Source organism: Cupressus sempervirens, chromosome 3 (genome assembly GCF_028749045.1).
Source record: "Cupressus sempervirens isolate cs-2001-9-10 chromosome 3, ASM2874904v1, whole genome shotgun sequence".
In the NCBI taxonomy this organism is placed as follows: domain Eukaryota; kingdom Viridiplantae; phylum Streptophyta; class Pinopsida; order Cupressales; family Cupressaceae; genus Cupressus; species Cupressus sempervirens.
In genome coordinates, this window is record NC_143120.1 from 226,761,548 (window position 1) to 226,784,126 (window position 22,579).

At 35.1% G+C, this 22,579-nt stretch overlaps 1 protein-coding gene across 1 annotated transcript; it reads right to left on the minus strand.

Moving 5' to 3' along the window:
• Window positions 1-12,008: 12,008 nt before the first annotated feature.
• Window positions 12,009-14,844, minus strand: LOC149565661 (patatin-like protein 6). Its single transcript, XM_089819160.1, has 2 exons — window positions 12,784-14,844; window positions 12,009-12,592 (listed from the first exon to the last, which is right to left on the minus strand). The coding sequence occupies exons 1-2, from the start codon at window positions 13,795-13,797 to the stop codon at window positions 12,323-12,325; spliced, it is 1,284 nt and encodes a 427-aa protein (XP_089675286.1). The 5' UTR covers window positions 13,798-14,844; the 3' UTR covers window positions 12,009-12,322.
• Between the last annotated feature and the right edge of the window lie 7,735 nt (window positions 14,845-22,579).

Below are 22,579 nucleotides of genomic sequence, written 5' to 3' on the forward strand. Positions count from 1 at the left end.
TGTATAGGACTGAGGTGGTTTTATTATGATTCTTTGATTTATGATTTCATGAGCCTAGGGTAGGTTATCTATGTGTAGAGTCGGGAAGTGGCTTGCAATGGGGATCGGGGCCCTAAGAGGCTGCCTAGAGTAACCCATTGTAAGTTGTTTTAATAAGTGAAAACATTTACACTAAATAAGGGAAAATGAACCTAATAAGATAATTGTATGTTCTCTCCCATGCCTTTAGTGCTAGTATAGACTAGGATGGGGTAGAGAGAACGCTTGGTTACGACCTTGCATTCCATAGTATGCCTCGTCAGTACGAGAGGATACTAGTGGCCGCAGGGATCAGTAGGGACCCGAGATTCCTAAGGGATTGCTCGGGTAACTTCTACGTGAATTTTGCGATGACACTTTCCCGCTTGCATATTAGGTTTCCTACGTGTCTTTGTGGTGCCTCTAGGTCTAGATGTCTATCTATGTTGGAACCCTTGAGTTAGTATACTTTTAGGATTTTCAGACTTAGAGAGTACTTGTGTTTTGTGTTTTGATACCTTGTTTGGGACTTGAGACTATCTCCTCAGCACGGTGGGAGTGGACCATTTAGGTTCCACGCGGTCGGGTGGTAGTGCTTTACTCTTACTATTGAGATCCGTTCCGTGGTCACCGTGGCTGGAATTTTCGTGATTGGCATTTACCTTCACTATGTTCTTGGATTATTATGATGGATGGTTAGATTTTATGATAGATGTTTTATCATTATGGATGTATGGATGTATCATGTATGGTGAATAGTTTCATATATTTTTACGGTACTTTGTATCATGAATTTGAGGATGTTGTATCTTTATCTTTACATATGTATATTCTTTTAAGCCTTTCATACCCTGTGACTTGTACAGTGGATGATTGAGCATTCCGAATTAATTTGCCGAGAGGCATTCAGAACAAATGTATATTATGGACATGGGACTTTCTGATTATTCTTTCATATGTATGTGATAGTTGTTAGACTTAGAATTAATTAAATTTAAACGTGACTCAACGTCTTGGGATCTTTAAGAAATGTAACTTACAATGTATGTTGTCGATGATTACATGTTATTGCTTCCGCTACTATGTGTTTGATGTGTATGTTATACCTTCTTACTTTTAAAAAAAAATGTTTAGCAAACTTAGTGAAACTTTAGGTTAATTCTTTTGGATCCCTTGGTGGGGCGTTACATCTGGTATCAGAGCCCGAGTTTCTACATTGGGAGCTCTGGGTATATTGGAACGCCACTAGTGTTAACTAGTTGAACAAAAATGCAAACCTTAAACTAAAACTTGAAACTAGTCGAACTAAAAACATAACTTAAATTCTTAGTTGCATATTTTGCATACTTCAACACTTAGACTTCAAAACTGAAATTATACTTAAACTGAAAATTGAAAATATCTTGTTTGCAAAACATATGTCTTTTATCTATGTGTTTCACTAGTATGTTTCATGGTTATTTTAGCATCTTGTGTCTTGGATATTATTGTAGGATGGTATCTGGGATGAGATCTTCATTTAGAGGCCGTAGCCTTGGTCGTGGCAGAGGTCGTGGACAAGGCAGAGGTATTAGTGTTCATGAGTCTATCCACGAGAGCCCCATTCAGGAAGAGAATAGGGAAGAGCATGTCAGTGAGCATCAGGAAGAGAATGATAGAGAGGAGCATGCTAACTCGGAGGAGGTTGACATGAGGAAAATGATGCGAACCATCATTGATCGCCTACCTCCTGTTCTTGAGCAGGATAGAGCACATCGGGCAGGACATGAGCATAGACCTAGGTCTAGGAGCCCTCTGAGGGATCGACATAGATCTATTGTATCTTCACAGATGAAGGATCTTCAGAGGTCCAAGGTCAAGCCCTTTAATGGGCAGGGTTCTGGATATGTAGCTGAGCAGTGGCTTATTGCCCTTGACAGGATTTTTGCTATGCAGGACTTTGACAGTAATGTCAAAGCGAGGTTTGTTATCACCAACCTAGTGTTCTTTGGGGCCACCTGGTGGACTATTGAGGAAAAAAAGTTGGGCATTAACATGGGTAGTGTCACTTAGGAGATTTTCTTAGAGAGCTTCCGTGAGCGATTCCTACCAGAGGAATGGAAGCAGCATAGAGCAGATGAGTTCCATAACCTGAGACAGTACACTATGACTGTTATAGAGTATGAGCGCAAGTTCTTTGAGCTCATGCCCTTTTCAGGATTCAGTGACAACCCAGCGCAGTTGGCACAACATTTCATTAGAGGTTTGAACAACCGTTTAATTGGGGGTGTTAAGGTGTTTGAACCTAAAACCCTCAAGGATGCGGTACATCGAGCCGTCCTTGTAGAGCAGAGTGTGAACTTAGGACATGGGGGTTTTGTAGGAGCACCTTCAGCATCAAGATTGAAGGGTGGTCAGGGAGTAGGTGGAAATAGGAAACCTCCTTCTGGGGGTAATCAGCAGCAGGAAGGTATTTATCCTCCAGCTCAGAGTGGTGGCGGTGGTTCCAATACTAGGAACTATCATAACGCTCAGCGCAACAAGCACATCCAGTATGACCAACCATCTCAGAGTGTTCAGTCTTATCCTAGTGGGGGTATGTTTCCACCAGTCTAGTGCACCTAGACCTCAGAGGAGCTTCAATGGAGAGTGTTTCTCATGTGGACAACGCGGACACAAGTCGTCTCATTGCCCTCAAGGGAAACCACAGTTCTCAGGCCAGGGACCCGCAGCTTCAGAACCTATAGTTGGTAGCATGGATAGAGCCCAGAGAGTGTACTCAGTGGAGTCTTATCCTCCTACAGGGGGAAAGGGTCCAATGGGACCCGCACAGTGAGTCCTTAGCTTTTCTTTGTTGTAGGCTTCCAGGAGTAAGCCTAAGTCTTGGGGGGGGGGATGTAGTGCCTGCCCCTAAGTCGCATTTCTGTCATCCTTGTCGAACTCTTTTAGGCCAATTTATGTTTGATGATTAGTATTATTATTTTAAAGATTATCAGATGTTGTTTTACACTCAGTTTATTATATGATGAGATTACTTGGTACTCTATATTTCATGCATGTATGATGATTATTCAATGGTTTCAGTTATCGATGATGATTAGTTAGATGGTTTATTATTCCATGTGCTTCTTATGGATACTTACCCCATACTGCATGTGTATGGTGTGTGTGTTTGTTTTATTTATGTATGGTGTTTCTGATGTGGTTAAGGAAGGGAGTCATAGTCACTTGCTAGTCGGGATCTACACGATGCACCACTTCCTACCATTGTCTATTTAGCTTAGAATATTGTGTTTGTACATGCATGGATTTTATGCAAGTTGCAGGTACCGGGTATCGACTTCCCTGAATTGCCAGGATGAGCGTACCCTATCGCATTGTCTCAATGGTAAGAGAGGGGAGATAAACTCTTGAGTCCAATTCCTAAACCCTTTAGCCAATTATCCTAATTGATAATTAGGACAAGTATCTGAGTTAAGTACCCTCCGAATGCATCAAATGATGTAATTTCGGGTTTATAACCCTTGTTGTTTTGATTTAGTATGTGTTTTTCTATGTTGGGTTTTCGTATGTTGTTATATGAGTCCTTGATGTGTTTTCTATTAATTAAAGTCTAATTAAAAAGATTAATTAAAGATTTAATTTAATGGAGAATTAATATGATATCTTTAATATTTAATTAATTAAGAAATTAATTAAATAAAAGAATTAAATTTAAAGGTTAAAGTTCAAAGATAAATTTAGAATAGGATAATATTTATTTAATTTAATAATAATATATTTGGAGTTCATTTTTAAATAAATGCTAAATATTATTGTTATTTAAATTAATTAAATATGTTATCAATTAAGTTCTAAAATAAATTAAAAGTTGAAAGATATAAAATTATTAAGAATTCTAGATCGCATGATCTAAGCATGAGTTTAAATATGAGAATTAAATTAAAAGATTAAATAATAGAAATTAATAACGTTATTTTAATTTCATAAAGTGCACATAAGATTAAAGTAATAAATTAATTTAAAATAGAAGTCAAGTGGATTATTAAATAAAGTTATTTTATAATTCAACTTAATGTGCATGAAAGATGAATGCAAAATAAAAGAAAAGATAATAAAGGTTAATTGGGTAGTTAACTCAGTTGTGCAAAGAGTCTTCTCGGGTGAACGCACAATTAGTGCCCCGATTTGAGGAGAAAATTGCTTATCATAACATTGGGGGTTCATTCTTGGGGGACACGAATTGGGACACGTATTTGGACGGGAATTTTTGGGAGACTACTTTTGGAAGTGAATTTCAGAAGGCTGATACCAAGAAAGTTTTCCAGAAGAAGGTTATTGAGAGGAGCGAATTCTCTTATAGTTCCTAGAGATTGCATAATAGCATCATGATCAGGTAGGGTCTTGTGTTATTGATTATCGATTTATTACGCAATTATCCTTTCCTGTCTTCTTCGTGTCTGGGGTTTGTAAATCGGATTTCTCTGTGATGAAAGTTTTAACCTTTCAATATTGTAAATTCATTAATTGTTCATCAATAATTTCTATATTCATGGAGACTGGAAAAGTTATTAGAACCTTTGTTTTCTAGATTAAGAAATTAAGATTTGAGTAAGGGTTTTGAATGTAAAATTGAAAGTTCTAAATTTAATATATATATATATATATTTTCCTAGGAGGATATTGTCTTAATAAAAATTAAATAAAATTAATTTAAAAATAAACATTAATTATTTTATATATATATATATATTGTTTTAATAAAATTAAATAAATCTAATTTAAAATAAAATTAATTTATTTTATACATTTATTAAAAACGAAATTAGAGAATTTTTTTAATATAAATTTTTTTTTTTTTAAAATAATATATATTTGGGGTGGAGCAGGGCCACCACTTCCCACGCCCCACACCCTTCCCCACGCTGCCGCAGCAGGTGAACGGCAGGCCGTCGGGCCTTAAAAAAATGCTGTTTCTTTTTAAAAGTATTACGATTTCTTTTTTTTTTAAATCATTTTTTTTTAAAATCGTTTTAAATATAATTATTTTATTTAATATTATTATTAGTTAATTTAAAATTTATTAAATTTTAAATTATATTGAAATTTTATTATTTATTAATAATTTTATAAATAAATAAATTATTAATAAATATCATATGATGCTTTATGTATCATTAATTAATCTTATTTAGGTTTGACAACACTGAAACTGAAACCTTATTGTTTAACTCAACTGTATGTTTTCTAATCAAAACCAATTGTGAGACTATAATGTTTTCTATATATTGTTTATGTTTGAGTGTTATGGGGTTGGTTTAGCGTTGACCAGTTTAGGTTGTTACCAGAGGCTCAAGGTTGTGAATGTTATGTCATGATGATTTGGTCTCGATCTTTCTTAACCCAACCATGGTAATGTGATGAAGTGCTCTATGACATGACTGTATTTACTGTTTGTTATTGCTTTCCAGTTTCCTGGTGTGAAGCTAAAGTGTATGTATTTGAGATACCTGACTTAACCATTTTCGAGTCTCGATCAGTTATATTTGATAACCATTTTTGAGTCTCGATCAGTTATACTTGGATTGCTTTTCGGTCACTTGAGAGGACTGAAGTGTTTGTTATGTTATTGATGATGTCATGTTTTGACTTGACCATTTTGGAGTCTTCGATCAGTATTGAAATTTACTATTGGGATACTTTCTGGTTGCTCATTGGAGAACCATTGGATTTTTTGATTTATCATTGATGCCTTTAGTTGCTGATAGAGAACTGTCGTGGTCATATGATTATTATTTGGTGCTTATCTGTTGCTCATGAAGAACTGATGTAGTTTTGTGGCTTATCTTTTATGATGTCTTTTCAGTTGCTTGTATAGGACTGAGGTGGTTTTATTATGATTCTTTGATTTATGATTTCATGAGCCTAGGGTAGGTTATCTATGTGTAGAGTCGGGAAATGGCTTGCAATGGGGATCGGGGCCCTAAGAGGCTGCCTGGAGTAACCCATTGTAAGTTGTTTTAATAAGTGAAAACATTTACACTAAATAAGGGAAAATGAACCTAATAAGATAATTGTATGTTCTCTCCCATGCCTTGAGTGCTAGTATAGACTAGGATGGGGTAGAGAGAACGCTTGGTTACGACCTTGCATTCCATAGTATGCCTCGTCAGTACGAGAGGATACTAGTGGCCGCAGGGATCAGTAGGGACCCGGGATTCCTAAGGGATTGCTCGGGTAACTTCTACATGAATTTTGCGATGACACTTTTCCGCTTGCATATTAGGTTTCCTACGTGTCTTTGTGGTGCCTCTAGGTCTAGATGTCTATCTATGTTGGAACCCTTGAGTTAGTATACTTTTAGGATTTCCAAACTTAGAGAGTACTTGTGTTTTGTGTTTTGATACCTTGTTTGGGACTTGAGACTATCTCCTCAGCACGGTGGGAGTGGACCATTTAGGTTCCACGCGGTCGGGTGGTAGTGTGTTTACTTTTACTATTGAGATCCGTTCCGTGGTCACCGTGGCTAGAGTTTTCATGATTGGCATTTACCTTCACTATGTTCTTGGATTATTATGATGGATGGTTAGATTTTATGATAGATGTTTTATCATTATGGATGTATGGATGTATCATGTATGGTGAATAGTTTCATATATTTTTACGGTACTTTGTATCATGAATTTGAGGATGTTGTATCTTTATCTTTACATATGTATATTCTTTTAAGCCTTTCATACCCTGTGACTTGTACAGTGGATGATTGAGCATTCCAAATTAATTTGCCGAGAGGCATTCAGAACAAATGTATATTATGGACATGGGACTTTCTGATTATTCTTTCATATGTATGTGATAGTTGTTAGACTTAGAATTAATTAAATTGAAACGTGACTCAACGTCTTGGGATCTTTAAGAAATGTAACTTACAATGTATGTTGTCGATGATTACATGTTATTGCTTCTGCTACTATGTGTTTGATTTGTATGTTATACCTTCTTACTTTTTAAAAAAAAATGTTTAGCAAACTTAGTGAAACTTTAGGTTAATTCTTTTGGATCCCTTGGCGGGGCGTTACAGATTGTTCAATCGGTTTGGTTATCTTTTATATTTATTTAGGTACAAAGATTTTAGTTTATCAACATTCTCATATTAGAGATTGAGAGTAGAAAGAAGTGAAGAATATTGTTTGTTTTCTTGAATTCTCAGTTTGGTTGGAGAAGCCTTACATTTACTATGAGAATGTTTATAGATTATCCAAAATATGTTCTTTATATGTGATTTTGAAAATAATAAGAAAACAGTCACCATGTAATGAGTTGGAGGAAGTGTTTGGCTCCTTTTGTTTTCCATGTTTTCTTAACATGTCCAAGGAGGGTTTACCAAACTAGAACAATCACCATTTGGGTCAGGGCTCTTTCAGTGTCATGGAGGTTCTCCACTTCATTAGACAAGATAGGAGGAGAAAATCTCTCTTCCGTTAGTTACAATTCTCATGCATGTCTTTCCATCAATATGTAATTGTTCTACATGTGCCAATACAAAAGGAGTTTTTGCAATCACAATGGTGAGTTGCCTCACAGAGGAACTACATGATGAGCATATTCATGGAGGCTTTTCACAAAAAAAATTAAAAAATTGATAGCTCTATTGGAAACACAACCGTTCTTATATGAAGGATCAAGAACAAGGCTTCCTCAAATTCAGAGGTGTGCCTCTTTGAAATGTTTTTTTGGCATTTTATTTTGTGTTGCAATTTTCTTGGCCTGCAAAGGGTGCAAGATGTTATAATTCTTTAGAATAACTGAGACGGGGGGGGGTGTTATTCAAGGTCCAATGCAACTTTTTCTACAAATCCTTAATGGCACATAACTGAAATTATCATGCATGCAATTGAACATTAAACAAACATGAAAAGTAAACATGCATCACACCATAACACTAAGAATTTGATAACCTAGAAACCCTCCAAGAATAAGAAGGTAAAAGTGGAGTGGGGATGATACCCACAAAATAACTGCGCAATTGATTTCAACCACTTTTGATGGTCTTCCCTGTTAAAGGCTACAACACATTGTTAAATGTGACCTTGTTAGAGGATTTCACCATACTGTTAGGAATGGGCCTGGTTAAAGGACTTTGGAACATTCACTTGGAATGTCACCTTGTTAAAGGATTTACAACATGGCTATTAAACCAACCTAAGTCCGTAGGATTTATTTTAACTGTTACAATTGCTAGAGAGTAACAATAATGGCTTTTGATATGATACAACTTACAATATATCTTGCAGATTACAGATCGCTCTTCAGTTCAATCCTTTGCTTGGCTTTAATCACTATAGCTCTGTAAGCTTGTCATCTCAAGCTTCATCACCTTGAGTCTTCTTACTCATCATACCAATCCAATCGTATCTATGGTCACCTATCGAAGCAGAGTATCTGTGCTCTCTTCCACCTTAGCACCTTCTTCAGCACCTCATGCTTTTATGCTTGACCTAATGACTCCTTAAATATAAATTTGGACTACCTTTCCCACTCAATTCTCCCTCTCCAACTTTAGGGTTTCAATAGATTAGGTAGGATACAATGTATCTATCCCATATCTTGCTCTTATCTAGAAACTTCGTCTAGAATTCAATTATATTCATCAAAAATATTTTACATAGTGTTCTGTGCCACCAGCTCATCATTCTTATCTTCTTTATGATTCATAGAATTCTAGATAACTACCATGTCAGCTTAGATCTAGCGAATCTTCAATTTTCAAAATAATGTAGCAACTCGACATTATTGTTTTACTGATGCTCGGCTTCTTTTGTGTTACTCAGCACTTGTATCTTGCTTGGCACCTGTATCTTTACTGGGTACCTATTTCTTGCTCGGCACCTAAAGACTGCTCGACACCCGAAGATTACTCGACACTTGATCTTTACTTGTCACTTGATCTTTACTTAGCACTTGATCTTCACTCAACACCTGAAGACTGCTCGACACTAACTAGGATTTAGTTAATCCTTGCATCTTTGATATGTCTTGGTGTGTCCATCCTCTATGTCTTAGAGTATGTCATCAATACACTATTTCATCAATGGATTAGCTGATCCTTATACTTCATTAAAACATCATAACTTCAACCTTTCTCTAGGTACTCTAGTTACATCTTTTTGATTGCCACCTCCTTGTCAATCAACCAATTGATAGTATTTGGATTACTAAAGCAATTATCATTCCTGCAAGTAGCAAGTTTGACATCAATGACAAAACAATGATTGAAAAAATTCTTTACCAATTCCATTACTCTTCATTCATGAGCTTTTCAATCATTTCCAACACAAGATTCTATGTTTAAATGTATGGTTTCAATAGGTTATGTTTTTTTAAACAAATTCAATGGTAAATTTATTCTATTAATTTCCTATTTACTATATCCATATATCTTGATAGGACTGTTAAACTCTAAAATTCTACTTATCAAGTTTGATACTATCAATTTCTTTTATTTTCAAAGCATTCATCTTTAGAAATTTAGTAAAAAACAAACACTTTGAGATTGTAGGATCCAAGAATGAAAACCCTTAAGATTTCATTGGGCATTAGAAGAAAATCTCCCAAATTTTTTATTGGTGATTATAACCTAAAAATGCATAGAACTCCTCTATTTCAAAGTGATATCATTCAATAGTCCCCATAGTGTTGAATCAAAATGATATATAGATTATTATTTAATTTGTGTTTAGATTTTGGGTAGTTAATGTGGATGTACTTTTGATGCAGAGTTCTACTTGAAAACCCTCAATGTTAGCATTGTTATTTGTTGTAACAAAGGAAAAATATTGTTTGGTTTAGATCATGCCAAAAGAGGAGGTTGTCATTTACTTAGAGTGGATTGCACCCTTTGAGGTATAACTATAGAAGTCAATCTAAATAATTTGTAATTGCTTGACATTTTTAAAATAATGATATATCTTTGTATGGAGACATAATAATTCTCATGTAAATAGGCATCCTTATGGAAGTTGGTTGTAGTAAATCAGATTAGATAGTAGGGCTTTATTTCATGGTCATGTGACATGGAGTTCTAGCTAATTGGTGCTATGCAGAAATATCATAAAGCTATGATCATTATCCAAGTTTTAGTTCATCATCTACATCTTATCTTTGTGACATAGTTGATGTTGTATGATCTTGTTATTGTAGGCTATAACAAGTTTTCCTTAGCTCAACATCAAGGAAGATATCTCTTTGTGAGATCACAGTTATTAGTTTACCTGAAAAATAAGTTTAATATTGTCATTTCAAGTTGGAGTCGTCTTGGCAACACACAATATTTATAAGTAAATATGTTACTATTATTGATGAAGAATATTCAGTTAAATTGGCAATACACAACTTTCATAACTAAATGTGTTGTTAATGTTGATGAATAATATTCAAATTTTTGTATACATGTAACATTAATAATAAAAAAATTGATGATTTGGTAGTTCAAAGATGATTTTCCAAATTTATGTCATGTTATTATGAAATTTGATCTATAAACCTCCCTTTCCCCATCAAAATTTCATTATTTTCCTTATCTGGATCCCTTTCATCCATTCCACCCCTTAATCTTTAAACTCATCATATACTCTTCTTGTTTACCACTCCAATTAAGTATGTTATGTAAGTCTAGGTTTTATTGGTTGAATGTGATTTATAGTACTAATTTATCTTCATTTTTCTAACTTTGCATATTTCTAGAAGTTGAACCACATATCAACCAAGAATTTTAGAGGTTTTAGAAAGAGTCACCTTGGAACAATGAAGAACTACATATATCTTTTGAAAACCTTAAAATAGTTTTCAAATACTTTTCTAACACCAAACATTAGAAAGAAAAAAAAATCTAGCACAATTTGTCCTTTTGCCAAAAATAATTTACCACAATCCATCTTCCATAAAGTCAAGGACTTTAGCTATCTCAAAGTTCTTGTCATTCTTTATATTCATGCTTTGATTTGATAAAAGAAAATGCTTCCTATTAGTATCTATGACTCTAGACATATATTATAAAATGTATGATCAAGAAATATAGTTATAAAGTAATGATATTGCTAGAGATGTAAGAAGTAACTATGAGGAATGACATGTGTCAATATCGACGCAATAAAGTCCTATCAATGTGACACTATATTACAAACCTCAATAACTAGAAAATGTTAATGTTTACAAGGACTAGCAATGTTGATGAGCTCCTTGGTAGGATTACATGTAATTGAGCCATAAAAACACTATACCTTTATCAACCCCTTTGAATTTCAATGAAAAATGATCTAGAGTGATTGTATAATGCTATATTTCTCTTTGACCACCAATTGAAGTTTAGACATAAACGAATTCTACTTATGATTACATTAAATGCCTTAAAATATAGTCATGGAAACGAATTCTCCTTACGATTACATTAAATGCCTTAAAATATAGTCATGGACACGTTATGCAAACCTAAGTGGGAAGGTGATGATGTTTTAATTCAAAAATTAACGATGATGGGGAAATTTCCGTGCCTATGCATTAGTCACAGGATAGAAAAAGGACTCTCATATACATTGGAATAAATTTTCAAAAAGGCACCCAACATCATTCAACCACGTCAAATGGTCGAAAGACATTATCTTAACCAACATACTAGAAACATAAAAGTGAAAAAAAAGAATTTAAATGTCCACATGTGCAGAGTTCTGCAACAATTTGTCAAACTATTTCGTTTATAGATAAAAACTATTAACAGCGCCAAATTAGCTTCGGGAATACAAGCGGAACAGATGTAATGTCGTTGAGAAGGATAGAAAAGATTAAAAATCTTTTTAAAATCATGTTACATGGTGGTGTGATGTATTCGACGCTAACAAACGCCGGGTAACAACTGGGGAATATGATTCTACTGCAGAAAAGCTAAACTATTCTAGTCAAATTTTCTTGTCATGCAGTAAACAAATATTTGTACAACATTTCATGTATTCAAAGGATAAAGAAAACATGGGTAATTATATATATTTTTTCTCTGATAAAACTCTCTCGGTGGATTGCGACCCATCACATTCATATTTTATTCCTTTTGAAGTTGTTGATTAAAAGACAAAAGAATGCCGAGTCTGCATCTCCTTGTGTTGCACTCAAAACGTACAAACTTAATTACTTTCAGAAACTTTCAGAAACAGAAATATACTGAAAACCCCTTTCCCCTGTATGTTGGTCACAGTCATGGTAAAGATCGTCCTTTCCTGTACAATCTCAATCCTCTGTTAAGTATATGAGCAGTAATGAAAATGTAGGCTGTGTTTTATAATACACACTTTGTGAGTTCATTAGAAGTGTGCTGCTTCATAACAACGGTGGGTACTTTTCTTGTCGAGCGGGCATGGTGTTCCACAATGAGCTGATCCGCGAACCAGTCCAAACGTTGGGCGTTGGTCTGTGAAAGCACTCTTCTCCCCCCGAACGGAACGGACTCCATGCTCTTCTCGTTTAACATCTTCTCTGATAGTTTCTTCATGTTGTTCTGGCTCGCATCCTCCATCTCTGGAACGGATTTTTCTGGCAGCCCCGTTGCCTGTAACCAATAAAAATGGGTCACTAAGAAATTGAATGATTTTAAAGACTCGCATTTGTTACGAAATTAGATATAAAGTAACCTTCCTCTAATCAACTCAAATTGTAATAATTACAAAACAAACTTTTGGCATTGAATGATTCGTCAAGATAATGAAGTAGAGAGAGGCAATGAGAACATGAATGATTTACCTGCACGCGAACATAATTATGGCGGTTGTGATCCCCAAAAGCCGTGGCGATGACATGATCGGCAGCGTCGGAGAGTCCGTCGAGCAGGATTTTCATGGTCGATGAACTCGAAAATCCCTTCCCCTTTCTCTTTTCCCACTCGCCATCGAACTGGCCCGTTCCCAGAGACAAAACGAGCAGATCGTCCACGCCGTTAACCCACGGGAACTCCCGCTTGTTGTGCAACACGTGCGTGACGGCTGCGACGGCGGGATTGTTCATCACAAGCCCCCCGTCGAGAGCAGTGCACGAAGTCCGGCCGTCGAGGGAAGTGAGTTTCACGGGATTATAAATCCCCGGCGTGGCGGAAGTGGCGCGGCAGACTTCCCACAAATTGAAATCGTAGTTGTCGCTCTCCAACGCGTCCGCGCGAGAGAAGAGAAAAGGAGCGGCGGTGGAGAGGTCGTAACAGGGGATCAACACCGGCTTAACCGTGTCCTTCAAAGTTAGGCTTTTCCCGTCGCCTTTCACGAACCAACCCTTCAGAACCCGCTCCACTTTCTTCGCCGCCGGCGCTGCCCCCAGGAGCCGGGAAATGAAGTTTCCGGCTGTGCCGAACATTTTCTTCCCCTCTTCCGCCAGCACTCGCCACGCATCCGCCGCTTTGAAAAGCGGCCTGCCGACGGCGCCGCTGGCAAAGAGCATTGCTGTCAAGATGCCTCCGCTGCCCGTCCCGGCCGCCACGTCGAAGTAGTCTGCGATTGCGGCGTCGGGGTTTCCAGACTTGCGCTTCAGTGCGTCTTCCAGGTATGCCACTGCCCCCGCCGCTATTGCGCTTCGCCCTCCGCCGCCGCCGTCTATGCTCAGCACGCACACTTTCCCTCGGGTCGACGGCGGCGCCACCACTGGATTGTCGACCACCAGCTCCTGCAGCAGCTGCGGAATCCACAGCTTGTTCCCGAAGAGCCAGTCGCTTTCAAGCTTGGAGAAGATCTTGTAGCTCAGGTCGTTCATCATCACGTCCTTCCCTTCCATTGATCTCTTTCAATAACCTCACACCACCTCCTCTTACTGCAAAATCTTGAATAAAAACCTTGCAAAATCTCACAGCAGGAAGCAATTTTCAATCTTGGAAAGCTTTCAAAGCTGCTCTTATACACGGATTCTGCAAATTTCAAAATTTGAAAAACTCCTCTCACGAGCCAAAACCTGGGGCTAATTTAAGGAAAGCGCGTCCACTGACCTCAAACCCGTGAGAATTCTAACTGTTCTCCCCTCCTTTAATGGCAAATCAGCCACGATAATTTCTAAAATTCCAGATCAAAATATTTCAGAGCAAGACTGAGCATGTAAAAGATGGACCCCAGAGACAGAAAAGGCGATGCTCGTGTACCTTGCTTTCTGCAGTTGGAATCCGGCTTTAAATACCCCCAAATTAATTTTAAAACATTCCACAATCGCTGCAAATTCTCAGAGAAAATAAACAGAAGAGCTCCCAAAAACACAAATTTCCCTAAAAACTTAAACTTTCAGCACTCATAAAAACGTCCCACAACCTCTGCAAATTCACAGAGACACTAAGCACAAAAAATCTCAAACAATGAAATTTCACTCAAAGCTCCTATTCTCAGTAATGACTAAAAAACACTCCACAATCTCTGCAAATTCGGAGAGAAACGATCTCAAACACTCAAATTTCGCTCAAGATCCCAACTTAATTTCACAGCAGGAGGAATATATGATCGTAGGATAATGTCTCCTACACTGAGATGCCAAAAGCGGCTTCTTTGATTTCTACTTGAAATGGAGATAGGAATGCAATGAGATTATAAGGAAGAGCAAAGGGCGAATGCGCCAAACAGTAAAGAATAATCAAAGGGAGGAGTTGCGGGGCAGGAAAGAATGGAGCATCTACCAGGAAGCATCCCACGTCCCAAATTAACAGCCATGCAACAAATCATTGACCATGCAAGAAATATCATTACCCATGCAACAAATCTTTTAACCCCCTAGTCCACTGACCACTTCATTTTTTAACACGGAAACAATTGTAACAAAATAGTTTCAAGCCTGGCACCGGCCGGCGCCGGTTCTGGCAGAAGCAACAGAAGTGAGCAGACTGCAGACGGCTTATATGATATATTATAAAATGCCTCGTCCACCGGTCGTAGCAGGTCCACTCCCGGTCACCCGGCGCAGGAAGCTGCATTGGCGAGGGCCCTGAATTTCCTGCTCGTTCGCCACACGTGTCCCGCAGCATAGATTCGTACATGCTTTTGTTTGTAGAGCATTGTTCGCGGTGAAAACTAAAAAGAAATCACGTGCCAATAAAATAAAGTGGTGAAATTTGGCACGGAGTGTGGAGGTCCCTGTGTCGAAGCCTCACGTCGTGGGGCCTGCACGGGGGCACTCTTTTTTATTAACATCATATAACATTAATAGTAGTTGACCTTAATCCTAGATTAGAGGACTAGTTAATATCACCATCCACAACCTAAATGGGGAAATCCGAAGATTACAATGCAAGATTAAGGGCATATTTTGTGGACATTAAATTTTCTATTTTTCTCGTGCACAATATTGGAATTGGATGACCTGCCCCACTATTCACCTAACTTGTTTCTTCCAAGGAGGATAAGTCAAGAGGGGTTTTTGCCCTTTCCCGTTAGGGTTAGGCCTTATTTCATTTTCTCGTAGTGTAATTTGTAAGGAAAATACACTTCCCCTTAAGATTCATCCCGAATACATATGGAATTATTCTCCTTTTCATTTATTGCATTCTTGTATCTTATATTCTTGAATTGATACTTGTGAAGTTAGCAAAATTTTGAAATATCTAAGATGATGATTGTATCACGAGGAGACAAATTCTCTTAGTAACTTCATAAGGGTTCGTTTGGTTCGTGGAATTTAAAAAACTCGGATTTGTACAAACCTTGGTTTAGCAAAATCAAGGTTTTGTATATCTTCATTCCGATTTTTGGGATTTTCCTAAAACCGTTTGTTTCACTCGGAAGATGCATGTGAAGACACATTTTTATGCGTAAGCTTGGACTTGAATACAAATTTCAAAAAATAGTCTAATCTATTGTTTTTACACTCCTTAAAAAACAAAACCAGGTTTTGATTTTCAATTCCTACTTTTTTTAGGAAGTCGGAAAACCTGGTTTTGAGACAAAATTGGAAGTCTCGTATGCTAATTCCATTTTGCAAATTTTGAAACAAACACACAAATTTTCAAATTCGGGTTTTGAAAAAGCCAATTCTTGTCATCTTCCAGGAACCAAACAAAACCTAAGTGTATTCAAAAAATGGAAGATGACAACTAACATTTCTAGAATAATGTAAGTACAGTATTTGTTCCTTTTATCGTACCAAATATAAGTGTCTCATTTTGGATTACTCTTTTAATACTCTAGAATGAGAGGAACTCAAACTATGCATGAATGATAAATGAATACTTGTATGTATGTTTGGTTGAAGTTTAGATATTCAAGGGGTTTAGTTGTCCAAATTTGGAATTTCCATTTTGGAAATAAAAGGGACGAGTCCAACACCAAAAACAATATTTTGAGATGGAAAAATAGACATACAAAGTTCTTAGGAAGATGTGCTTTATGCATGGGTGAGGTGAGGTGAATATAAAAAAGTATGTGTATATTGAGACAACAAAAGTATGTGTATATTGAGACAAAAAAAAGTGTAAGTATGTAATTATCTCTAGGAATGGACTAAGACTAGGGAAATGAATCCAACTCCACACTAGATTGCACCATCTATCGATATTTATTATGGTATTTTCTCAAAATCATCAAAAAATTGAATGAAAAATAGAATGAGTGTGTGAATTTCATGATTAAGTTTTATAGTTTGACTTTGAGGTGTGTGTAAATCCTAGATGGTCATTTATCTAAAATTATGATTTCATTTATAAAGATCAATTTGTAAGTTAAATATTCAAGCATTAAAGCATACAAGGGATCGTTGACCTTGAATATAAAGTGATGAACCTTGTAAGGTCCTTTTTTGTATATGAATGTGGTCTTCATGAAAACCTTGTTTGAATTAGTACCTCTTGTCTTGTAAGTAAAAACTAAAGTTACAAAATAGGAACTTCTTAGCCATCTAAATAAAATAACCATTAAATATGTTATTTGTACATCTCTAATAATTTCAAATTTTCAATATTGTTCTCTAGCTAGGGTGAAGTGATTCAAACTCTCAAATTTTCAAAAAAAAACATAAGACTGTTACTAGATTTCATTTATTGAGTTACTAATAATTTTCTTTGTTGTTCAAAGTTTAGAACAAAACCAAGACTTGTTAATCAAGACTATACAACTTTTGTAGGTTTCTATTAATGTTATCCCTCCAAAAATGCCTTTAGTAAAATTTGGGTGATAATTTTTGAGCCATGATGGAAGGATTAGAGATGGTATCTAGATACACCCTTTAGAAACAAAAAGCCTCATAAAATAAATGTGTGCATTTCAAATCATCTTCTTATGGTAAATGAAGTGAACCATTGTTGATTCTTTGTCAAGGATGTCTTCCTCTCAATCTTCATTTGGTTCATTGTTAAAGCTCTCCATCCTAGTCAAATATGTTGTAGGAAAATTGAGAATCTTAAGAACCGTTTATAGTGTAAGATCATAAAGTTTTTCTTGAAGTTTCTCATATTTAAGAGCTTTTAGAGCAATAGGGAATATTCTTAAATTGATTCTAAATCTTTTCTTAACACCTCTTCTTTGTGAAGGTATAAAAATTATGCAAAAAGTCTTCAAATTTTGATGGATTGTCTTCATTTTAATAGTTCTTAGCCCATAAATTTGAAAGATTAAACTTTTGGAAACTTACAATTGGAACAATTGTTATTTTGTCATTGATTTAAAATCTATTGATAAGACATATTTCTATCTGATCTAAATGTCATATCTATAAATTGATTGATGAAGAGGATTTGAGAGATTGCTCATAACAATGGCACCTAAGAGGAAAGGTTGGGTTATGAAAAGGAAGCTACAATGGACACTTGATTAGTTAGACTTTGATAAGAAAAAGTGATTGTACATATCAAAGATGTAAAGCTTAACTGAGCAAAAAAGTAAAAGATTAAGGTATGCCAAGTGATGCTAGTTTTAACTGAGTTCTAGTACAAGTTGAGCAAATATAGTATTGACCAAGCATCAGTAATGACTGACTAAGTTAGTTGATGTCAAGCTAGAAGTTCTATAGTGATTGAGTAATCAAGTGATGACTGAGTGTCAGAATTTAGTGATTGTCGAGTAACAGTATTTTGAATGTATTCGAGAAATCATGAATTTCAACCTACTCGGTTGATTTCTTGGGATATGCAAACCTTATTGAAGATAAGATTGATGAGTTGGATCATTAAATCCAAGGGGAGGATTAGGTAAAGACTTAATAGACAGATTCCAGAGAAGTTTCTAAAGGATGATTAAGAAGGTGGATATCTATATAATGAATGATGATGAACCAGATCATAAACCCTAAGATCTATCGTGATCGAGGAAAATGGAAAAGTAAGAATTATCTATATAAGGAGGCATAGAGTTAAGGAAAAAGACGCAAGTGTGAGAGAGTGTGAGTGAGAGTGAAGCAAGAGAAGGAGTTGCTTGTGCAAATGTTGCTGAAGTTGATAAGTAAATCTGAGCAAAAGGCTTAAGTTTGAGAGATGACTGACTGTTTGAAGAGGTGCCAAGAAAGTTGAGGATAGAGATAGTAATGCTCGAACTTATCAGTGAATCAACACATGAGCCAAACAGTGATTTAAACCTACAAAAGTGAGTTGTAATCATATAGATCAAACCCTACTATTTTTTTTCTAATAATTGTAAATAGTTTGTATTAAAATCCTTTTAATAGAGATTGACCTAATAGTCATTTGAAGGATTTAACAGTTTATGTAAATCCTTTAGCAAGGTGACATTCTAAATCGAGTGATCAAAGTCCTCTAACAAGGCCACTCCTAACAGGGTGATTAAATCCTTTAACCAGTTCACATTTAATAGTGTGTTTTGTAACCTTTAACAAGGTTGGCTCCTAACAAAGCTCACTTTGAAAGAATGAAAAAGTGGTGACATGTTGTTGGTGGTTTTCCCCAAATTGGATTTCCATGTAAAATCCTAATGTCAAAACTTGTGATGAATATTTTATGATGTTTTACATTTACATGCATACATTCAGCAAAGTATGTTATGTTTGGGACAGTAATTTTGTTTATCAGTACAATAGAGATCGAGCAACAGTTGAATAAGCAAAACAATGAATGTTTATATGTTTTATTGTTCAAGTGGTACTTACTTATGGACCTTGAGTAACTTCTCACCCCATATCAGTTATTCTAAACATTTCTAACAAATATTTTCTCATGGAGGATGGTCTCAATCTTTTCAACAACCTTTGCTTACTCTCATTGGCAATGACTTTATTGGGTTTCCTAATTTTGGTAAGGTTTCATGCTTGGATCTAGCCATTTCCCTAGCATGTAGTCAACCGATCTCTTAAAGTGAAGGGAACTTTCATTGTTTAGGATCATATTGATGAATATATCCTTCCACGGATATTTTAAATAAAGTTTAATGATAAAAGTTCTCCTGTAATGACTTCAACTACTTAATATTGTTTACATTTGATGTTCATTTTTTTAATCTTTGTTTCAAACTCTCTTCCACTTTACTTCGATAACATATCTCCATACCATATTTTTATAGATTCTATGCTATTATCTTTTTCATTTTATATAAAAATAATCAAAATCTATTTATTAAAAAAAGGTATGTCCTTAATTAATAAAATATAACAAAGCATATATCACATATAACAATATCATTGATTATAATCATGTCTCAAACGCTAATCTTGATCTACAAAAGAAAAAGAAAATATACACATTAAAAGACACAAAATGAACCAAAGGGAGAATTGTTTTAAGAAGAATTGTCCATGAAAATGGGTAAAAGTTCATATTCGGTCCATAGAGATGGTGTTCATGAAAGGAGCTCAATTTAGAGGACGTGCAACTCTCAGATTCACACCAGGGATCTTGGAGCTCAATTATGTTAAGAATTTTACCCCCACTTTATAAACTTATGATCACATCAGTATGGATCCCATCGCTTGTCATTTGTTTTCGAGGTTAATAAATCAATTTCATTTCTCAGCATCAATCATCTAACATTCCTGGACAAAACTGTACTTACCATCCCACTTTAGAGATCTAGAAATTTTCTATGCTAATCAGATAATACGGCTGACAATTGCGCTATATCATACGTTATCCCAATGTATAAATCAATGTCAAATATTTCTTATTTCACAAGTTAACTAGATGCTGTTATATGCTCAATCATTACCAGTCGATTAATCTATACTGAACTAAAGTTCTGATCAAATTTCGCAGTCAAAATAATGTTGATGGTGAAATAGAGTAAGAGGAAAACTTCAATGTAAGCGATTCTGAAGAGAATTTCCTTTAAAAAGTAATATTCCCAATGAAACTAAAAAGGAAGCAAGAGAAAACTATTTGAAGTGCCAGTGTTCTCCTATTTAAATTATCTGACCAGTTCATTAATTTGTCCATGTCGTACTTGAAAGAACTAAACTAAGATTTAAAAATAGCTTGCTAATATTTCGTCTTGATTGGTCTTTTTAACAGAGTAGACATTTTTACCTGTTGAGCTGCGTTACATTTCTTTGAAAATGAGAGGTTAGTGGAAGTCCACTCTATCTTCTTTTTTTATACTTTTATGGCAATGGGTTTTAATGGTGAAGGTCCATCTCCTCATAAATGAGGGCACACGTCCAATGGAAAGTCTATTAAGTCTTTATTTTGTTATTATTATTAATATTATTTTGGAATTTGATAGTGAAGGTCTGCCCTTCATAAATGAGGGCACAAATTTCAGACTAAGCGGTACAAATTGGCAAACATGTAAATATAATTTGATATAGAATTTGTATTATTTTAATAACAAAAGTTTTCCATTAGTTAAGGTAGTAATTCAAATAGAGATATAAATTTTAATAGCATATTCTAAAACTTTGCAATAATCATCAATATAATTTAAACTCTAAAGAAGTTTCGAAAGTGATTATGAAAAAAGTTGATGTAGCTTGGAGATGAGATAGAAAGAGTGTCATTTTTCATCCTTGATAGCACTACTTATCTTTTGTTCGTGTTTATTTATAAAGAAAATGGAAGATGAATTTATAATAACTATTCCCATCTATGATTAAGTGCAAGTGATTGGTTATGAGCACCTTAAACACTTTGTAAGGATCGAGTATTTTTAGGCATGATTAAATAATAGATAAAGCACGGGAGACAATAAAATGGTAGTAACAAAGCACTTATTAAATTGATCTCTATAGGTAAGATTGGAGACAATATAGTTGATCAACACTCTAGGACTTATGTCAACCCCATACCAAGAGCAACACTAAATCTATGGTATGAAAAAAGATTCCAATGCAAATCAAACTAGGAGAGTAGACGTAATAATTTTTAAAATTCCTTAATAGTTACTATTTATATTCATATTAAAGAAAAATATAGAATTAAGAACGATGTAAATTGTAACACTAGATTTACATGGTAAAATCCTTGTAGAAAAAACCCACACTCCAAAACAAAAAGCTCAATTATATTACTAGTAAGAGCTACAATACAATGCATAAATCCAATGCTCCACAAGAGTTATTTAAACAAAAAATAATTTTGGATCGATCCTAGTAGTTTATGACATCTAAAAAAAAAGCATCAACTTTCATACAAAATTATACTTCAAGGCACCAAGTTAAATAGAAATTACACATGAACATTATGTGTCCATACTTTCCATAAATATGTCCACCACCTAGGTATAAAATTGGTATCTAAAATAACAACCTATCACAAACAAGACATATTGCACATAGTGATTTCCAAAAACAACACTTGTCTCTCCATAAATAGTCAACTTCTTGTACATGCAAGGCATTTTACACATATGAAATGTTAAATCCAAGAATAAGGGTTTCCTTTTGCACACAGTTGTTTAAAAAATATTAACATAAGTCCACATTCATAACATGAACTGGAAAATTACACAAAAAGTTGGCATGGTAGATTTTTATAATTTTTATGAGAAACCAACATACAAAATCTAGATAACACTTGTTGCCTAAAATATAGGTCCTCAAAGGTGGGCACCAACTTCCTATAAAACACCTAGGAAATCTTTCATAGACATCATGTTCCATGTAATATGTCACCTCCTGAGATGTCCCATAAAGTGATATGATAACATTGAATTTAGTAACTTAGTGCAGGGTAAAATATATGCATCAAGTAATTTGATAAATCATTGTTAGGACTTTGAGGTAAAGACACTGACCCAACAAATATATTATCCTACTTTTATGGACCCATATGTGAATAAGACATGCCTATAATAAAATTAGGATCCAAGGTATTTATATAATGATCATTTCAAAAGATAGATTTATTCTAGCCTTGATTATGATATTATATGTGTTAATTCTACCATTGATTTCCACACATACTTTAGAGAAAAATTGGAGATTTTTCGAGACTCATGCCTCTCAATTCTTAGATGATCTTGACATTAAAAAATTCATTTCTAGTGAGGATGCAAAACAATATTCCCTTTGATAATGATACTTTAGAGGATCTTGAACATATTACAAGACTTGTATATTTTGATAGTATAGATGCTTATTTACTTTCTTCTTTTAATCCTTTCAAGATTAAATAATTAACTCATATTAAATGCTTGATGCCAATAGTATTTCT